The following is a 19,212-nucleotide window of genomic DNA, read 5'->3' on the forward strand; positions in this document are numbered from 1 at the left end:
AGAATTAACATTAGAATTTTTAATTCTGTTTATTCAACTGCTTTGTAAACACACAAAGGCGTTATTAGCAGAGCATAGATTGAACTCGAATTTCTCGAGCGCGAATTGATTCAAACGCTTCAGAGATTACCCGTTTATCGGGGCGATATTTGTGGTGAAATTATAGATGTTAACTTCACAAAGACGTCGTAATGCTCACGAGATTCCTCCACAAATGCCTTAAATTTAATGAATGTATTTTTCGCGTTAAATTCGATATTCCTTTTATTCTTTAACGAGCTAATTGCGAGCCCAGCAATGCAATAACGGTAGGCGTAATGAGAAATATTATTTTCCATTCAATTCATGTTTAAACAGCGAATTAAACAAGCACATTGTTTGGAATACTGTGGGAGACCAGGCAGCTGTACTAAGTTGGGCATTATTGAAAAAAAAAGCCGGTGTTATAAGCTGTCGTTGATTTACAAAGAACAGCCTAAAAAGTTTAAAAGTTGTGATTTGTTTCACTGCCAATGCATGCGGTGAAGTGAACTTTTAACTTTTTTGAACTCAGAACGAAAAGTGACATTAACATTCCTGAGAATAATATATTTAGATAAGGTTCTACAAATATTCGTAACCAAGCAGGTAACAGATAAGTGAATAATGCAAGCAGGAAAAGGTCGTTCTCACGGGGAAATTACGAAGACTGATGTCTATATCTCCGGCGACGAAATTCAACCGGGCAACCAGCGGAAAAGAAGGAATTCAGGTAAAAATGAACTAAACTATAAGTCAAACAACAACCTGTTGAGGTGAGGCGAAGTTTCACGAAACAAAAGCGAGATCGTGAATACAGGTTTTATTTGAAAAGGTGATGGTCTAGTGTAGGTATTATTCTACAATAAACTGTCGTGGTTTGGGTCTGAACTACCTGAGAAAGATATCTCAAACGTGGTGGTCTAGTGTAGGTAGTATTCTGCAATAAACTGTTGTGGTTTGTGTCTGAACTACCTGAGAAAGATATCTCAAACGTGGTGGTCTAGTGTAGATAGTATTCTGCAATAAGCTGTCGCGGTTTGTGTCTGAGGCAGTATTCTACAACATATAATTTGTTGACTAGGTCCCAATCGGCGTCGTTGTGGAAAGGATTTAAACAAACGTAGTTTACTCTTGAAACAAACTCAAACTGCAGAGACTTTAGAATGGTAAGTGATTATAGATAACGACGCCTGTCTTTCTCAGTTGCTTTTGACCTGGTTCAGCATTTGATAATCCCGATAATAACCTCAGATGCATGCATGATGCATGTACCATGCCATGAATGATAGAATGCAAAAGCCATGAACGCTTTTATTTTGATCATGCATCCGTATTCAGTCCAACGTTTTTACTGACATTTCATCTGTGACATATTGTGAAGGTTATCACAGAACTACGAGTTGATCCACGGTGTCTGTGTTCCAAGATGCGTGTTGTACACACATTATCTGGATTTCTGCAAAAAGAGAAGATTTTCACCGGCCGGTCCGGCAACATTTGGAAAGGTAAAGAAATAAAATGGGATTAAATTTTAGTGTTTCGTAGACCAAATCAGTGCCGTTCACCTCTGACAGTGACTGACCATCTATTGAGATGATTCACCTTCAATTCTGTGATAATATTTTCACTGATCCATAAGAGAAGAGACTGAAGAGTGGCCTTTTTAACCGTTCAATCTTTCCGCATACAACTCTGTCCCCTGTATAGTGTATGTAGCAAGTTACTCTAGCCTACTCCAGTCATTCGCGTCCCAATATTTGTTTCCTTATCGACTACAGCTCATCAGACAAAGATTCCCGAAACTGACAACAAGAAGACTAGGGACGAGAGGGCAGTCGAAGTAAGAGAATATTACGCTAAAATTGTATATGCTAAGGCGGCTTCGATTAACTGTGAACAAATATTTGAAACTTTGCTTAATAACGGTATAATTCTCATGCACCAGGGCCATGCTATGGTCAGGGATTTTGTTTAACAAGACCGCTCAGGCAGCAAGTTTTAGTCCAACGTTTCTAGCCGATGTCTTAATCAATTATGTTGCATACCACCCACTGTTTGCTGCATGTAATTAAAGCATTGGAGAATTAACTATCGATTTAAGCGTGGGATTAATAGTTATAAAAGGTAGTTAAAGGTTTTGTACACTCGTTTTTATAAACGATTGATTAAAAACGATCTTAATGCTTCCAGATATCATTACTACGGAATATCCATCAAGGAATCATCGGTGTATTATCATTCTGTTTACTCTGGAAAAGGATTAACCAGGTTTCGTTTGGTTTTGACTACATTGAGTATATGAACGAGCCCATAATATATCATTATTGATGTCATTTGCATGCTAACGTTGTCTATATTAACAAAATGTTTTTCATTCGTTCAGGTTTTCTGGTACTGAAGGACGAAAAAAGGTCTTGTCTTTAGTTTACATGATAAACTCTTCATAAGTTTAAAAAACAGCGTTGTGTTGCAAAAAGTTAACATGGTTATGGACCGATGTGGAGAGAACAAAGTAACAGGAAACTTCTTGCTCGATGTGAAATAATCTATTGGTTTCTTTTTTAATACAGGGAATAACAAAGAAATTTTGTTTTGATAAGAAAAACAGCAATACTTTACCGGAGTTTCCAAGCGCGTCTGAAATGATTTTGGGCGATGATTTGCAAGTGGAAAAGGTAAATATGATTCTTATGTTTTCCACCTCTGGCAGAAAGAATGGTTTGGAACGGGCTAAGCTATCCAATATAAATGAAATTACTCTACTTTAGGTATCTTCCTGCAGTGTCAACAAGTGATGATCCTTACTTAAGGACGGTCTCTAAATTATTTTTTACCTCCAGGTGGAAACATTCATCATAATGTATCGCACCCATTGTCAGCGGTTACTGGATACAGTCATGAACGCAAATTTTGACGAGGTAATAACAAATTATGCTCCCTATACTAAATGCAGGCTACCATATTTATCGGTTGACCCATAGCTCCGATCTGATCTGTTCAACGTTAAGGTACACAAGTTTCTTCTTCATTTTTGGCGCGGAATGCCTCAGCACATGATTCCTGTCTTGGAGTGTGACGCGGTCATTGATATTATTGTTGTCTGTGATTCGTTGCTTTACAAGATATTAAACGATGTCTTAGTGCCCTCGAGCATACAAGATATACCGGACAGGTGGGATAATTTGAATTTCATCTGCTAAAAAATATGTCAACATCAATGCCAAACTATTCAACATTAGACGGTGTCGTGCTTTGTGTCTCAATTCATGACTAATGATTTCAAACATGAGAGTTTCAGTGCTGGTGCTTGGATATTTATTAAGCTGTCGTGGTTTGTATAACCGTTGCGATGCAGTGTAGGTAGAATTCTGTAATAAGTAGTTCTGGTTTGAAGTCTAAATTTCTTGCAAAAGATATCTTAAACGTGTTGCTTAAGTGTAGTGGATATCCACCATAAGCTATTGTGGTTTGCGGCGCCTGACTCTTAACCACTTACGGAAAATATCTTAATCAGTTCAGTGTGGGTAGTATTTTACAAGCTGTCATGATTTGTGTCTATACCTGTCTGAAAAAAAAACATCTCTAAGCTTAGTGGTCGAAGGTCAACTAGTTCTGCAAAAAGCGTCGAAAGAGATGATGCAGTGATGCAGGTCTTTCAGTAAACAGTTATTTTTAGTCTTACAGAGGAAATCCAACAGTTCGCTGGCACGTTTATTAAGTCACTGGAATCTTGCTTAGAAAATACACCAGAACTGTTGAGAAACCAAAAGATTCGAGGTAATTCAACTGGAAAAAGCGACAGTCTGATCAGCTAATCTCATGCAGTTTCCTAAACACCATTTCGTTTATTTTACGTTTTTAATGTCTTCAGTTGCCAAGAATTTTGTTCGCTTGCTTAAAAGGAATATGACTTTTATCCATTTAGCTCAGGTACGAAAAATCTCAGGCAATTCTCCGATGTTATTTTCTTGTCAATCAACACGTAACCAATACATGAAGAACTGAATTTGTGATCTATCTGACTCTTTTAGACAGCTCGTCCTGTTTTTCTTAGCTATGAGTCGATGTCAGGAATCCTAAATGAATTTCATAGCCTTGATTTGAGAAAGATTTTATCAGAGTTGTTGTTTTTGACCGAACAGAAGCACGTTAGGTTACCAGAATTATTAATGTGTAAGTGTTATAAAATACTGAATTACGCCGACGCTCCCGAGGCGTGAAATTCCGCTCAGCGCTATCGTCTTCGTTGCATTTCTAGTCATGAAGGAATTTGAAAACCTTTTGGTGAAACAGGCTCCAATCGAAGCTTATGCTGAGTGGTTTGACAGCATTGTTGAAGAATATGTACTAAAAGATGATGTATGTGTTTTCCTGAATATTCTTTGGACAACTAAAACATGTTATCTTCGAAGAAATAATAAAGTTTTTTCTTTTTAGACGAATACTACTGAAGGAGTCAGTGATTTATCCGAGAAATCTAAGGGATTCTTAACAAGCTGGTCGTTCATTACTTCACGTATCTTGCAAGAGTTGACATTAAAAGGGGCACCTACGTTTGGTACGTTTAACTGCATGGCTTTGAACTCTGACACTGTAACATGCGGGGATGATTGGAGCAAGTACATGTTCCGTTTTAAACTGTAGTCTACGTTTGTTCTTTCAGGTTCATTCCAACTTATTATTATGATGTTTGAAGAATATATTCTTCTTATTATTGAGAATCAAATGGTCGCTCGCTTGGACGAAGACTTGAAGCAAGCTTTGACCCGGCATTGGAAAACAGCATCAGGTTTGAACAATAAATTCCACTCCATTTGCTAACCCGAGCAACTCTTCTTTCCTTCATCAGCTAATAATCCACCCAGTTCTGTCCTGGGTGGATTATTAGCTGATGAAGACGACACAAGACGTTGGTAAACAGGTGTACCAAGTTGCTGATTTAATATGCCATGTTCATTTAGATGTTAGGGAGGCAAATCTCGTTCAAGAGAGTTCTGAGACAAAACACCAAACACGTCATAAAGATCAATTGATCTTGAACCAACAACAGAGACAGAGATTTTCTAAAACCTCAAACGCTTCAAAAGAGCAAGAAATTCTTATGATTCAAAATATTCAACAAGAATTTCAACAAATTGAAACTTCAAAAGGCCAGGAACCGAACGCAAATAATTCACTTTATCAGATGAGCCAACAAACATCAGAGCTTCACCCCAGACAAATGCCTGAGATCAATTTCCCTACGAGGGAGGTGTACATGGGTATCAATGCCGTACAAGCGGATATTTACCGTATTGAGAATTCCACAGCGATTCAACCACATGTCTATAACATAATGTACACTCAAAATCAAGGAAACCATCTGGAATTCACAAATATGCCTTCCGTGAATAGTTCTCGAAATTCATTTCCGAGAACAGCGCGTAATAATCTACAGGCTCCATCGTTGATTACTGGAAATGCATATAAATACCAGTTCGATACATATGCGCTGGAGACTGGACAAGATCAGTCAATTGAGGTTCAGTCACAAGGTACCTATCAAGGTCAAGGTCAAAGTGCAGCCCATGGTCATTTTCATTCTCAAAGCTATTTTCACGATAAAATTCACGCTGGTCACCAGACCCCAGGTAAACTTGATCAGGGCCATCAAGGTCAAGGTCATCATCGTCAGAGTGAAAGTCAACACGCCCAGGGTCTAGAGTTCCAAAGTCATCATACTCTTGGACAAAATGAAAGCCATTTTAAGAACTTTCAATATGAAGACCAACTCCATAACCTAGACAGCAACCAAGAGTACAGTTCCCAAAAACAAGTGCATTATTCTGTCAATGAAAGTTTTGGTTACCCTGATCAAAATGTGAACTATAGTCAAACTAGTACAAGTTCTAACAATTATCTATATACCGAGAATATGTCTGTAGACAGGCTTACAGACCAGGATATGACATATACAACTGAAGATCAATCTAATATTGACTACCAAGGAATGACAACGCTTCCCTCTTTCTTTCAATTAAGCACTCAGTTGTCAAGAAAAACCAGATTGTCTGGGCATTGAAATATCTATCAGTTTTATCTACTTTTTAAGATGAGAAAAGGTTTCGTCGACTGTGCCATGTGATTATACTTTCAGGAAAAAACGTTATCTTAATTCCGTGATATTGAATGATATGACTAAGGCCAAATTATACTTAATTTACCATTAGAAATGACTGGAAACGTTTTGCAATTAAGTCGCCATAACATTTTTTTCGCCATTGTTAAGCAAATGCAAAGTAGAAATATATAAGTCTTATGTGCATTCTTGCATAAACAATCATGTATATTATTATTAAACTACGCAACAACGACATTAATTATATCAGAAGCGAAAGCTTTACTGTTTTCATTCAATAACTGGTCGGTCTTGTTAATGATTTTCAATCGTAGAATTGAAAGAATCGTTTCTGGATTTCTGGAAAACAAAATTCTGTGATATTTGTCCATTTGGTTTTGTGATTTAGTCGTCATTCACGCCGGTTCTGTCTGGTTCTGTGGACTATCAGGCGAAATGTCTCGCTAAATGAATTCTTCAATTAGCATTGAAGATATTTTAAAATTGTTATCTTTGGATTGGATACGTGAGACGAGTCTGACTGGCAGCATTTACCAGCATTTTTCAGACTTATTGCTACATTCGGGTCAGCGAGTTTAGTCTGCTGAATCTGCTGGTAATACTTACGTGGTACTGAAATATTTCTCAACGTATATACGTATATTGTGTACATTGTACAATACCGGTGTCTGCTTGACATTGACTACGAATATTTTACATTTCCCTCCAGAACGACCAAAAGAGAGGAACTCTTCCAATCGTTACCTGCAAATACTGCTTTTTTTGGGGAGATTTACGCCGTAAATAATCCATATAGTTGGTACCATAACAAACGAGATGACTGTAGGCGATAGATGCTCGGTTGTGTTGCAATTATGCTTGTACTTCTTCACCCAAGCGTTTAACTTGCTCACAGACGTTGGCCTCTTCGTTGATACATCAAAAATCCTACCATCCTGTGACGATGTTATCAATAGCAATGCTACAAACGAAACTGGGGGATATGTTCTCTGTTCTGGTGGAGATAATTTCACATCAAGTGCCTTGAATAGTTCCAGAAACGATCTTCGCACATTACAATTGACTATAGCAGCATTTTTCCTTCTTGGAGGGGTTTTATTCCTAACTCAGCTTTTCATGTACTTCAGATACTATTCAGCAACTGGCAGCCCGGAATTCCAGTACGACGTGGACGATTCGAAGTTCCTGAAACACTTTTATAAAATTCACGGCCTTGTTTTAGCCGTAGAAGCCATACTGCATGATATACCGATGGGGTTTATGGTTATCGAGCTGTGTGTGATGGTGTGGAAGCTTCCAAACTGTTGGGAATGTGCTACGATTTCTAGTAGTGTACCAGAGGAGTTGTCTTTGACGAAGACAAATTTATGGCTCGGTATAAAGCTGGCTTCCCTGGTTCCCATAACATTTTATAAAGGTTAGTAAATCAGAGTCGATATTGTAACGATGTATATACGTTTACCCGTTGTCTATGCTTTCATATTTAACAGTTTAAAATGTACTTAAAGTTTGAAGCAGTAAAACTTTGAAGCACAAAAATTTCAAGACATTGAAGACAAGGTGATCCCCGCAAAGGGAGGCGATGATTTTGTATCTTGCGTGCGTGCAATGTAAACAGGGCCTCAAATATATGCCTGGTAGTTTAGTTCTGTTACATTTGCATAAAATAAAATGTCGTGGAAAGCAGTCAAAGGTCTTTAGTACAGTTCTATAATCTCTTTACGATGAGTTTAAGAGGTACATTCTGTTTACTTGGGTCTTGAAGGAAAGTTGATGATGACTTCATTCATTTTTCTTCAGGTATGTTTCCAATGTTCATGTGGATTGGCGGTCCGTTCTGCGGCATGGATTGCTACATTTGTCGTGTTTGTACCGTCATCCCTTGCGGCTTCGTTCTCACGGTGTTGCTGATGACACCACTCTGTGGCGCGATCTTACACCGCTTGGTTCCGATTGCGTCGGGAATCGACGACGGCATTCCGAACACTGTCTGGTCGATCGGACTTATTTTCTGGGCGCTCGCAATTATTGTCGGAACCTTGTTGTGCCTGTGTTGTGTGCCCTCGTGTAGGGTTTGTTGCTTTAGGTACGGGCCGTGCAAATGGTGCGGGCTAGACTGCTGTGGCTTGGGTGAGAAGAAACGAGAGACTATGAAAGTTGAAGCGGACACCTAATGTTTGATGTAAATTATAGACTGTACTTATTTTATACTCCGGCACAGAATGTGTCATGAACTATCAGATTGGTCTTATGTAAGAGAAAATCATTGCTCGATCATTTCGATGAAGATGTAACAATTTAGATGGTTTAATTTTGACGAGATTCTTCAATTCCTATGAAAATACTTAGGGTGTATATAACCAGGGGTCCAGGGACGCTGGAACAATTCAAAGAAAAGGGTAGATTTTGTGAAAAGGATCTTCTCAGTATATTATGGTATTGGACCTTCCAAACAACCCATTCAAAGATTAATACAAAGCGAAGGGAAGTCTAAAGATATCGTTCTCTTTATCGATCATAATGTACCGTTTCTACAACCCCTGTGGTTCTGTTTGTGAATTGAGTTGAAAATGCGTCAGGACCACTGACGCCGAGAATTCATTATTGAGAAACATAGTAGACTAATCGTTTTCCGTTTGCAAATGATATAGTTATTCATTATAACATAAAGTTCCTGTCCCCTTGCTGAGCCATTCTTGATTACAGTTCTTGCTTTTCGTGCCTTGCTACAGAAAGAAAAACTGCCGGCATGCATCAAGTATAGCTTTAAACATCTTAATGCTGACGATCGGCCTTTAGCTTATTCCTGACGAAATACCATCATTTTCACTGTAGCTTCAATCCATAATGGATGAGTAAAGTCGTCTTTCTTTGAAATCGAATATTTTCTTGCTCAATTTTTTCCCGTCATCACCGAATTTTTGCAATATCTTCCTGCTAAGAACAAGGGTAAATATTTATAAATCAGTCGGATGTTTTTAAAATCCCATACAGACCTGTTTATCCAGCAAATATATGATTCAACGAGAAACCTTTTATTCATATTTTCCGGAGAGCATTTGAATTAAAAGGGATTAGAATCACATTCTATCGAATATATATAAATTGACGAATATATATATAAATTGACGAATATATATAAATTGAATCTGGTTCGTGAAACATTTGGATCAAAAGCATTTGATTTTATGCACTTGTCTTAACTTTTTTCCATTTGTGTGAAGAATATTTTAGACCCGTTGCATCAGCTACGATTCATTGTCACATAAACTTGCCTCATGCAAACTGAATGAAGAAGAATTCCGGCACCTAAGCAATAATTCCTGGGAAAATACTGGCCGCGTTCCGTTTCTTGTGTGGCTATATTATCATAGTCGGCCTCAAGGTAAGACATTCAATCAAGCTGTCTTTCAGAAATTCTTTTGCATATTATCTTCATCAAACAGTCAGTAATGTTTTTGGCGTCAGGTCATTTCAATTCATCGTAAATCACTTCACTAGGACTGTGCAATACGGTGTACATTATCACAGAGGGAACTCAATCAAATTCTTCAATAACTCGATCACGCACGATACAGATTTCGACTGAATATAGTTTTAATAGTTTGATATAGGGACTTCATACTCACTATAATGCATCAACGCTCCTGATAATTCGTTACCATTCAATTTTAGTTTTATCTCAAACATACTAAAAACTAAACCGCATATATGTTTGTCAAATGAATGTTCAGCAGGCGTTTTAAAAGTACTTTTTGAGCGCATCACAATCTATCACGGCTTAATTCTGATCTTATTCGGACTCAAAGGGCGCTTTTGAGAGGATTAAGATATCGCGGTCTTCCTGTGCTTAAAGTAGTAACTCTATTGGTACCCGAGAGTTTTTTAATTATTTCCCATGACTATAATATTTCAATCTTAATATCGCAATTTGATAAATTACCTCCTGCATTGTCAACGTATTATTGAATTTAATTCTCAGCCGTGAAAATCTGGTGATTTTGTGTTGATAGTTTTCAGACACGTTTTCCTCAAGATAAAAGTTAGCTGCCTTAATTAAAATGATTTTGTACTTGCAGAACTGTCATAGTTCAGTCGAGTGTGATCAGTAAATCGTGAGGCAGAGAAGATGCTCTTGAGTGGCTTGTTCTCACAGTTCATAGCACCTCGTTGAATCTGATAAAACAGATAAAAACTGTTACAGTAAATTGAAATCTTTGCGTCTTAGTAGTTAGTCCGTTAAATGAAAGATGATTACCAGATTTTGATTGAATCTGTGTCTGCAATCACTGCTTGTAATTAATAAGTGATGGTCTAAAGCCAGACTTATAATTAGGAGAGTTATACGCAAACATTTTCGAAAGTCAAAACATAATCATCAATGACAAAATGCAAACAAATAAACACTTTAGAAAACGTGTAGCAAACATGTAATTATGATAGCGCCATCACTTAATGAGTAACCTGCGTGACATTCAAACTGATCATAACATAAGATTACTGGTTTCTCAAATCTTTTATATTCTGGAATCTATTTTGACGTTTTCCTAAAGTTTTGAGGCATTTTTAGATGTTTCAGCAGCATTTTTTTGCCTTAGATGAAGCCGATGGAAACACGCTAAGACGGTTTAGTTGTTTGATGGGGCTAAATTCTGACCAGCTGTATGTGATGTTTCGCTCAATAAGTAGATCTGATCGTACCCAATGGCTTTCACAGTTTGTGACTGCAATGTCCAGCTATGAAAAGCCATATTTGTTTTGTTTCTGACTAGGAAGATTTTATCTGATAGCAGGCATTGTTGGGACAACACGATGCTGTGATGTTGATGGAGGGGAATTGTTTCGAATTATGTGCTCAAATTGCTACATACAAATGTCACAAAGTAAAGATACCGCTCTCGAGCAGGGGGGAGGAAACTTCTGGGTCTGAACCTTTACTGAATGGCACTTCAAACTAGTGATTGATGAGAAAATTTATGATTACTCAAATGCATGTTCCAGAAAATTAATCTACGAAAACAGCCATGAGTACACATTGCACAACCATAAATCATCTCATAAGCCTTTGGTTTTGTCCGATGCAAGAGTAGATCGCAGTTCTTGATAAAATGAACTGTTTACTGTCAACGCTAAAGACGATGACGTAAAACTAATTTTCAGACATCGTAAAGTATTAAGTGCTGACGGTCAGGAGTCATTAATCAATCTCGCGTTTAATAAAAAAATCTTATCATTTAGCCTCTGGTCCAATAGTGCTATACTGTTAAAAAAATCAATCAGTCTCTAACCGATGTTCGTTCCTTATACTCCACTAACCAGCCTAGTCAAAAAAGCACCTGATCTCTGCACGGACATCTCACATCTGTATTCAGAAAATTTGAAATGCATTGTCCCCCTAAGACATAAACCAAACATGATAAACATCTACATTAAAATCTTCTATGAAAAAGTGAGATATTCTCGAAGATATGGCCTTCGGAACAGGGTAAATCAATTAATCATATTAAACCTAATTGTACTCGCTACTCAACCCAAATGCTGATCTGCAAAACATCTCACTCCCCCTGCCCCCGTTTTGACTTTACAAAGGGTATACCCCCTACAGTATGGGCTCATTTGGAGTCTAAACACAAGACAATACAACCTCCTATCTTCTGCACAGCCAGCAGTAAATACAGGCTATACAGGTCTATACAGCAACCAATCTAACCACGCCATATGCACACAAAGTAAAGAATTCCGTTCACGACATGTAAGCTGACCTTAGTTGACTCCTAGTCGATTAAAATGCTAATGAAGTAAATTGGGTCCCGCCTCTTGCAGTGAACATATAACAACGATACACGCACATGAACAAGCATTTAAACCTGATTAAGACATCGGAATAGCTGCTCGTAACGCGGATAACGACGTGGGGATATTTTTAGCCAAAGGTTCGCCAGGAATAGTTGGTATTCGATGGTTGTTTGCAGCACGAAAACAGAAGAGGGTGATTTGTGTGTAGGGTTACCTTTGGGCGATTGTAACAGATTGGTTTTGAATAACGGCGGTCGTTGAGGTACGCGACTTGTAAATGTGAACTGACTAACTAAAAAACTAAATTCTACAATAGCTTTAGTTGTTTTATATGCTCTTTTGCGGGCCCATACATAGTTTAATCGACTGTCGGCACTTGAATTTATCAAAATTACTGGGCACAGCCAAGGTGCGGTAAACAGCCATACACTTCTAAATTACACAACATGTTGAATCGTAAAGTCGTAAACAAGGTAGATTGCAGACGATTGTTAGAATTAGCAAGTTGTTTCATGCAAAGATTACATCCTTTCGTTCTATGTCGGAGGTCCGCGCGGAACTTCGTTTATTGGAATGACAAATTGTGACAGTTTTAAAAACAATTCATTCATTATTAAACCTGTGGCGTTGCTTAAGATTCTTATTCCGATTATAATTGCATCTGAATTCCGTCAGTCAATACAAGCAAATTTTCTGAATTTTCTGCCGTGGGCCTTAAAAAATGGGCAGTTGTACCTATTGTAAAGTCATTTCACATTCAAAGAACCTTTGCTACGATTTTTTAGTTAATTTTTCGACGGTCATTGTTCATCAAAAGTTATTGAGCAGCCTTACACATTCCTGTAAGAAAGATCCATTGCACTTTACCATCACAGAAGCAATTTGCTTAATGATATTAGTCTCCAGAACGCAAAATATGTTAATTCGAGTTAACCGTCAATAAAATGCTCACATTTATATGTTGTCAACACGTTAAAAAAATTGCGTCAGACGTTGTCAACATGTTGCAGCTATATGATTTCGCGTAGCACATAATTCTTCTGCTGATAAAGAATGAATTAATAGTAATTGGTTTGTTCAAATGACTGGCTCTGCTTAATCCATTGATTAATGACTGGCTCTGCTTAATCCATTGATTCGATTGTGCAATTTATGAATGGCGCGATTAGAGTTCATAACCCAAAATGAATTAGATCCATTTGTGTCTTCTGGAGGTTTCTCTGCTTTGCCTTTGTTGACGGTAAACAACTGAACAGTACAGTTAACTGGATACACTTGGGTAGCTCTTTCTAAAGGTCCAGTAAGGATTATTGAACCAGAGTTCTACGAAACGAGGAAACTGAAACCGTAAACTAACTTTATTCATACTGGATAGCTCTATCAGTTCTAAATTGTTCTTCCTAGAGGTCCAGTAAGGATCATCTCTTATTGATCCAGTGTTACTACAGGAGGAAACCTAAACTAAACTAACTTTATTTATACTGGATAGCTCTATCAGTTCTAAACTGTTCTTTCTAGAGGTCCAGTAAGGATCATCTCTTATTGATCCAGTGTTATTACAGGAGGAAACCTAATCTAAACTAACTTTATTTATACAGACACTGTTCTTCGAAGAGATCCAGTAAGGAGACGTCTCTTCTATTCCCCTTAGTGATTTAATATTTTAACTGTATTTGATATTGTATTTGATTTTGTCTACTTTTAGGTCGACTTTGGTTTAATATTATCATTAAAACAAAAAAAATAAAAAATGGAGGTCCACGAAGCCAACAACACTGGAATAATATTCTCAGAAAAGCAACCAGCGGCGACGATGCCGTTCCAGGAACCAGAGGCGATGAAAATTGGGCGAATTGCGCTTGAAGTCTTCATTGGAATATTTGGGATTTGTGGCAATCTTTTGGTGTGCGTTTCAATACGAACAAGCAAGCGACTTCAAACTGTTGGAAACATATTTGTGTTTAGTCTTTCAGTCGCCGACCTGGGCGTCCTATTGATCTGTCTGCCATTAGTCAAACTCAATTCAGACTTTCATTATTCATGGCCGTTTGGAGACGTTGGTTGTAAGATTCTTCTACCCCTGACGGATGTGTTTTACGGGGTCTCCATAGGCTCCATTGTCGGGATCTCGTTTCATCGTTACAGAATGATCGTACATTGTATGAGCCGTCAGCTTACTGGAACTAGGGCAAAGTTCTTGGTTGCATTAATCTGGGTGAGATTTTGAACCAATTTATAGTCAGGTTTCCTCCTGTAGTAACACTGGATCAATAAGAGATGATCCTTACTGGACCTCTAGGAAGAACAGTTTAGAACTGATAGAGCTATCCAGTATAAATAAAGTTAGTTTAGTTTAGGTTTCCTCCTGTAGGCTGTAGTAACACTGGATCAATAAGAGATGATCCTTACTGGACCTCTAGGAAGAACAGTTTAGAACTGATAGAGCTATCCAGTATAAATAAAGTTAGTTTAGTTTAGGTTTCCTCCTGTAGTAACACTGGATCAATAAGAGATTATCCTTACTGGACCTCTTGGAAGAACAGTTTAGAACTGATAGAGCTATCCAGCATAAATAAAGTTAGTTTAGTTTAAGTTTCCTCCTGTAGTAACACTGGATCAATAAGAGATGATCCTTACCGGAACAATCAAAAACTGATTTCAATAAATTTCTTTTCGATTGCTTTAAAGGAGAACGAATTGAAAGCATAAACCTACAACCATTCCATTTTTTAGTTTCTATCTTATATCCTGTTCGTCCTTCCACTCCACTTTGTGGTCCAACTAAAAACAAAAAACGGCAAGGAATCATGTCTGGCGTTCTGGGCCCGACCACTTCATCGCCAGCTTCACGTTGTTTTTGTGACAACGCTATTCTATATCCTTCCTCTTGCGATAATCTTGAGTACATATCTACGAATCCGACGAAAGCTAAGCGCAGACTCATTTCTCACCTCCCAGCTACGAGAAGATCCAACAAACACAGTGAAAAAACGACTGGAACAAAACAAGAAAGCGCTTCAAATTTTGACTCCAGTTGTAGTTGCCTTTTCGCTTTTGATGTTCCCAATAAACGCCATTCGCCTTGCAGCCGCTTTTGGAAAAAATCTCCACTTAGACTTCGCTTATCTTCGTTTAGTTTACAATATAAGCGTACTCTTCCTTATCACAAACAGCTCGATAAATTGTGTTATTTATGCTATTGTTAATAAAGACTTTCGTAACGAGTTCAAACGTCTTCTCTGCTGCGGGTGTTTGAAGCGTATTGTGTATAGTCCCACCAAGCCAAGGCAGAGATTTTTTTCACTTTACTCCACTACAGACCCGAAAACCGTCCAAGAAATGTTATCTGAAGCAATGGATCCTGTGTTTATGGATAACGAGGAGGAAGCGAGGGAAAAAACGGGACGGATGGCCCGATTTCTAGAAAAACTAAGTCGTTATGAAGTCAAGAATCTCATGGAAGATCAAGAATATGCGGACACTGTACATTATTGCACGTATGGGGACAGTTTAACTATAGTTGTCAGATAATGTAACTTTTTATAACAAATCATATTTTGCTCATTAAAAATTCGCTCACAAAGTCATGCATTAGCGATTGGAAATATTCCCTGATTGCTGTCGATTCCTTCAGGCGGTCGTTTAGAAAAATTACCATCCGACTAAGTCCAGGAATCGCAGTTCTAGCCGTAGAGTACAATGCTTATTTCCATTCTGTTAGTCAGTGCCATGACGAAGGGATCTCATGGAAACTTGCTTGATTCGATATATACTGGTTTATGATAGTGGCCCAGGAAATTAAAGTCGAATAAACTTGTTTATGGTCGAGTATGGTTGAATGCATTTCGTTTGGGTTTCAAAGGGTTGAATGCATTTCGTTTACCCAGGTTGAGTATGTCATAAACCAGTATGTTTGTGTGCTAAGTTCACTGACCAGTCTGTGCGTCTAGCGTTAGATAAACAGCCTTCGCTCAGGCACCTCATTATCTATTGTTGTTAATGCGTTTATCACGAAGCACGTCATTTGAAATAGGCCTTTGTTTTTAAGTGTGTGATCGATGCATAAAGTGCATTGTTCGTTGGAATGTTCTTTGAGGTAATAAAAGGTGGTCGAATTCGAGATACACTCGTAGTTTGTAGCGGCGGAGAAGGAAGGATCACTCGAAGAAGTTTAGGGAAAAGTTGGAAGAATCTTGCTCAGGTACATTTTCATAGTTTGTTTAAAGAACGTGTTCACTGTTGGCTTGATCTTTGGCTTTTCAAATTAATTCATCGTCGTGATGATTTGAATAACCAGAAGACATTAGCGACTGCATGGAGGCATATTCTTGCCGATTTTCACTTCCATATCTTGTATATTTCGATTGAAAATGTGAAATGCAAGTGAGCTGTTAACTTGACTTTGTTTTTCTTCCTTATTTCATTTCAGAACGAACTACAGCGCCGTAAGATGGGAAAGGCAAAGCACGAACTTTTGCTCGGGAATAATAGGTATTGTTCCATTAATATATGTGTACTTTGAATAAGCTTTTGCAATAACATGTTTGTACATGGTGAGCGAAACTAGAATATAGTTCAATTGAATATTTCGGGACTTTATCCTCAATATTTCCGAAGATATGGCTGAAACTTTCCCGTCTGGTCAATGTGTTTTCCCGTCAACGCTTCATGTTACTTTTGTACAGGGAAGGACCGATTCAAACTGGGATTATTTGTAGAGTTATCCGTATTTGTATATGCATGCATGCCGGCTAGACTTGACATGTGCCGAGTTACTTCAGAGTGTCTATTGTAGTTTTATACTTCCAAAGTATCTTATCGTGCTGTAGTGATTCTTTTGCTTCCCAAGTTAATTAGCTTTACCCCGAAACAAAAAGTAGAAAAGCAAGTTGTTTAACTAGGCTTCACATGCACGTTTTACCCAGCTTTTTGTTTCTAGAATGGAAGTATCGTCGGAGTGGAGAGATGTCGAGCTGCCTTGGGCGACATTAATGCACGCAAATACAAAACTTAATTTGATTTCGGCGCATGAAAATATGCATGAGTAAAATTGCATGGGATTTGGCTTTTTGACTGAGATATATTGAACACTCTTCTGTTTACCTCCTTGATTTTCAACTTTTCGGATTGCAGTTTTTGCATGTGTCTCGTCGTGTCAAGCGCATGCGGAGTAAATACAAGTGATCTGGGGCCCCATCACTTGTATTTTTTCCATTTTGAGCGACAATAGTCCGGATAAAAAATATCGCTCACAGAGCGCCTAAATCATAAAAATGCATGAGAATTTGTATTTCTAGAAGGAGATAATAGTTGAGTGTTTCAGTTTACTCGGGAGCATGAAGAAAACGATAAATATTTCCTATAAAACTTGCATGACATTTTGTATTCGCGTGCGCAATGCGAAGGCTTTGGACGAGTGGCGTAGGAGATGTTGGAGGTCTGTACAATCTGGTTTTGAATGCATGATCATTTTAAACTGAATGCTTTATATGTCAGTGACATTTCTGACTTGGAAATTAATGATATCATATTTTTGTGATGAAGGATCGTCGCAGGATCAGATGATGAAGGATCGTCGCAGGATCAGATGATGAAGGATCATCGCAGGATCAGATGATGAAGGATCGTCCTAGGATGAGATGTTGAAGGTCTGTACAATCGGGTTTTGAGTGCATGATCATTTTAAACTGAATGCTTTATATGTAAGTGACATTTCTGACTTGGAAATTAATGATATCATATTTTTGTGATGAAGGATCGTCGCAGGATCAGATGATGAAGGATCGTCGCAGGATCAGATGTTTGAAGGATCATCGCAGGATCAGATGACGAAGGATCGTCGCAGGATCAGATGATAAAGGATCGTCGCGGGATCCAAGAATGGACGACGAGACGGGTGTACAAGCAGAAGCTGGTTGAGGTATATACTATAAGTATACTAATTAGAGTAATGCATGTTTAATATTTGTGCATGATTAATGTTTGTGCATGACTTATTCTCGGATTGATTCCTCCTGGTGGTCTAACCTAGTATATTCACACATCAAGTGACATTTCACCCTTTTCGACAATGCATGATAACAGGAAATTTCTCACAGCTCTTATGAGGGCGTTTTCGAGGTTTCTCGATAAAACATTTCTAATTTTGTCACTTGTGTGTGAACGACTTAACAGCTGCGGCAGATGCATGATGACTTTAAAGCGTTGAAACGAAGCTAACAGAATGCAACTAGCATGGGCGACGCGCACGCAAAGAGAAAATCAAATCAAATTCGTATTGACCTAATTTTAGTTTAATACGAAGGTAATCGCGAGTACTTATATGATTATATAAGTTCTCTGTTCAGCCTGTTAAAATGCGACCGTTTCGAAGGATTGTTCGTCAGTGGCATAAAAAATTATACTTTAGCCTTTCAACATTTAAATTCGAATTATTATCAAATTTGAAATGAAGAAAAAATGACTGTTTGATGTTTAGACACTAACACTCTTCTGTTCCCTTTTAATTTTAATGAAATATTAAATTTTGCACGACACATGAAGGAAATAAAGTTTGTATAAAAAGGATATATATACCTCCTATATGACATGATATATTACACTGCATGATAACTGGACTAGTAATGGGGTTATCTTGGGGGGGGGGCTATAGTGTTGAACTGTAGGTTAATATTGTACAATACCCTCTTGCCTGAAAAGCCAACTCTTAAAAGAAAACCATTTGCATTTTGACACACTTACTATGTTGTTTATTTCCTTGCACGCCCCACCGACGAGATGTTGTTGAAGAAGAACGCGGCTGTTTGAAATGGAGCAGAGAAGCAAGTGAGATTCGGCCTATACTGTTTACCAAAGGTGAGAAAGGTAAGGAACATCGATTAGCCATATTTGAGTAAGTTGCATGTTGAGCCCGATTAGGTTTATAAAAAAAAATTAGCGATGCATGGGGTGCATGTCTTAAGAAGGGGTAGCCGGTCGAAGAGTGTTGTTGTCTACATCGGTTTGAGATGAAAAAGCATGCAAGTCGTGAATATGAAGAATTTCTTTCAAAAATGCCGATTTCAAAAAAAGCATGATCATAAAATGAGCATTTAAAAAATTGAAATAATTTTTTTTGCCACTGTCGAACAAAGCGCAGTTTCATTAGAATTTCAAACAGCGCGCGCACGTTAGACCACCATCAGGATGAAATGAAATTGGCAAAGCTCAAAAATTGCATGGCAATTCAGTGAGCGCAAATGAGCGCAAATTGAAACGATGAACTATAGGTAAAAAGT

At 38.0% G+C, this 19,212-nt stretch overlaps 3 protein-coding genes across 3 annotated transcripts; all 3 read left to right on the top strand.

Moving 5' to 3' along the window:
• The first annotated feature begins 242 nt into the window (after positions 1-242).
• Positions 243-6,322, top strand: LOC114523102 (DNA-binding protein RFX6-like). The gene is made up of 16 exons (XM_028543941.1): positions 243-751; positions 1,103-1,187; positions 1,403-1,526; positions 1,800-1,861; positions 2,212-2,289; positions 2,405-2,432; positions 2,592-2,696; positions 2,862-2,939; positions 3,030-3,193; positions 3,698-3,798; positions 3,893-3,951; positions 4,053-4,194; positions 4,280-4,380; positions 4,459-4,579; positions 4,685-4,810; positions 4,983-6,322. The coding sequence occupies exons 1-16, from the start codon at positions 646-648 to the stop codon at positions 6,080-6,082; spliced, it is 2,580 nt and encodes an 859-aa protein (XP_028399742.1). The 5' UTR covers positions 243-645; the 3' UTR covers positions 6,083-6,322.
• Positions 6,323-6,746: 424 nt separating this feature from the next.
• Positions 6,747-8,701, top strand: LOC114523103. Its single transcript, XM_028543943.1, has 2 exons — positions 6,747-7,556; positions 7,940-8,701. Exons 1-2 carry the CDS (start codon positions 6,956-6,958, stop codon positions 8,311-8,313), a joined length of 975 nt encoding a protein of 324 aa, XP_028399744.1. The 5' UTR covers positions 6,747-6,955; the 3' UTR covers positions 8,314-8,701.
• A 2,937-nt stretch (positions 8,702-11,638) lies between these two features.
• Positions 11,639-15,506, top strand: LOC114523084 (melatonin receptor type 1B-B-like). The gene is made up of 3 exons (XM_028543913.1): positions 11,639-12,197; positions 13,641-14,150; positions 14,669-15,506. The coding sequence occupies exons 2-3, from the start codon at positions 13,686-13,688 to the stop codon at positions 15,464-15,466; spliced, it is 1,263 nt and encodes a 420-aa protein (XP_028399714.1). The 5' UTR covers positions 11,639-12,197; positions 13,641-13,685; the 3' UTR covers positions 15,467-15,506.
• The last annotated feature ends 3,706 nt before the right edge of the window (positions 15,507-19,212 follow it).

Source organism: Dendronephthya gigantea, unplaced genomic scaffold, assembly GCF_004324835.1.
Source record: "Dendronephthya gigantea isolate DGI-Jeju-01 unplaced genomic scaffold, DenGig_1.0 000026F, whole genome shotgun sequence".
NCBI classification, from domain to species: Eukaryota; Metazoa; Cnidaria; class Anthozoa; order Malacalcyonacea; family Nephtheidae; genus Dendronephthya; species Dendronephthya gigantea.

Bases quoted from the DNA above. Each gene is read 5' to 3' on its own strand.
- LOC114523102 (XM_028543941.1), top strand. From the start codon at position 646: ATGCAAGCAGGAAAAGGTCGTTCTCACGGGGAAATTACGAAGACTGAT. The intron at 4,195-4,279 runs GTAAGTGTTATA...TTGCATTTCTAG, and splicing joins GTTACCAGAATTATTAATGT to TCATGAAGGAATTTGAAAAC. The intron at 4,381-4,458 runs GTATGTGTTTTC...TTTTCTTTTTAG, and splicing joins AATATGTACTAAAAGATGAT to ACGAATACTACTGAAGGAGT.
- LOC114523103 (XM_028543943.1), top strand. From the start codon at position 6,956: ATGACTGTAGGCGATAGATGCTCGGTTGTGTTGCAATTATGCTTGTAC. The intron at 7,557-7,939 runs GTTAGTAAATCA...ATTTTTCTTCAG, and splicing joins TCCCATAACATTTTATAAAG to GTATGTTTCCAATGTTCATG.
- LOC114523084 (XM_028543913.1), top strand. From the start codon at position 13,686: ATGGAGGTCCACGAAGCCAACAACACTGGAATAATATTCTCAGAAAAG. The intron at 14,151-14,668 runs GTGAGATTTTGA...TCCATTTTTTAG, and splicing joins TCTTGGTTGCATTAATCTGG to TTTCTATCTTATATCCTGTT.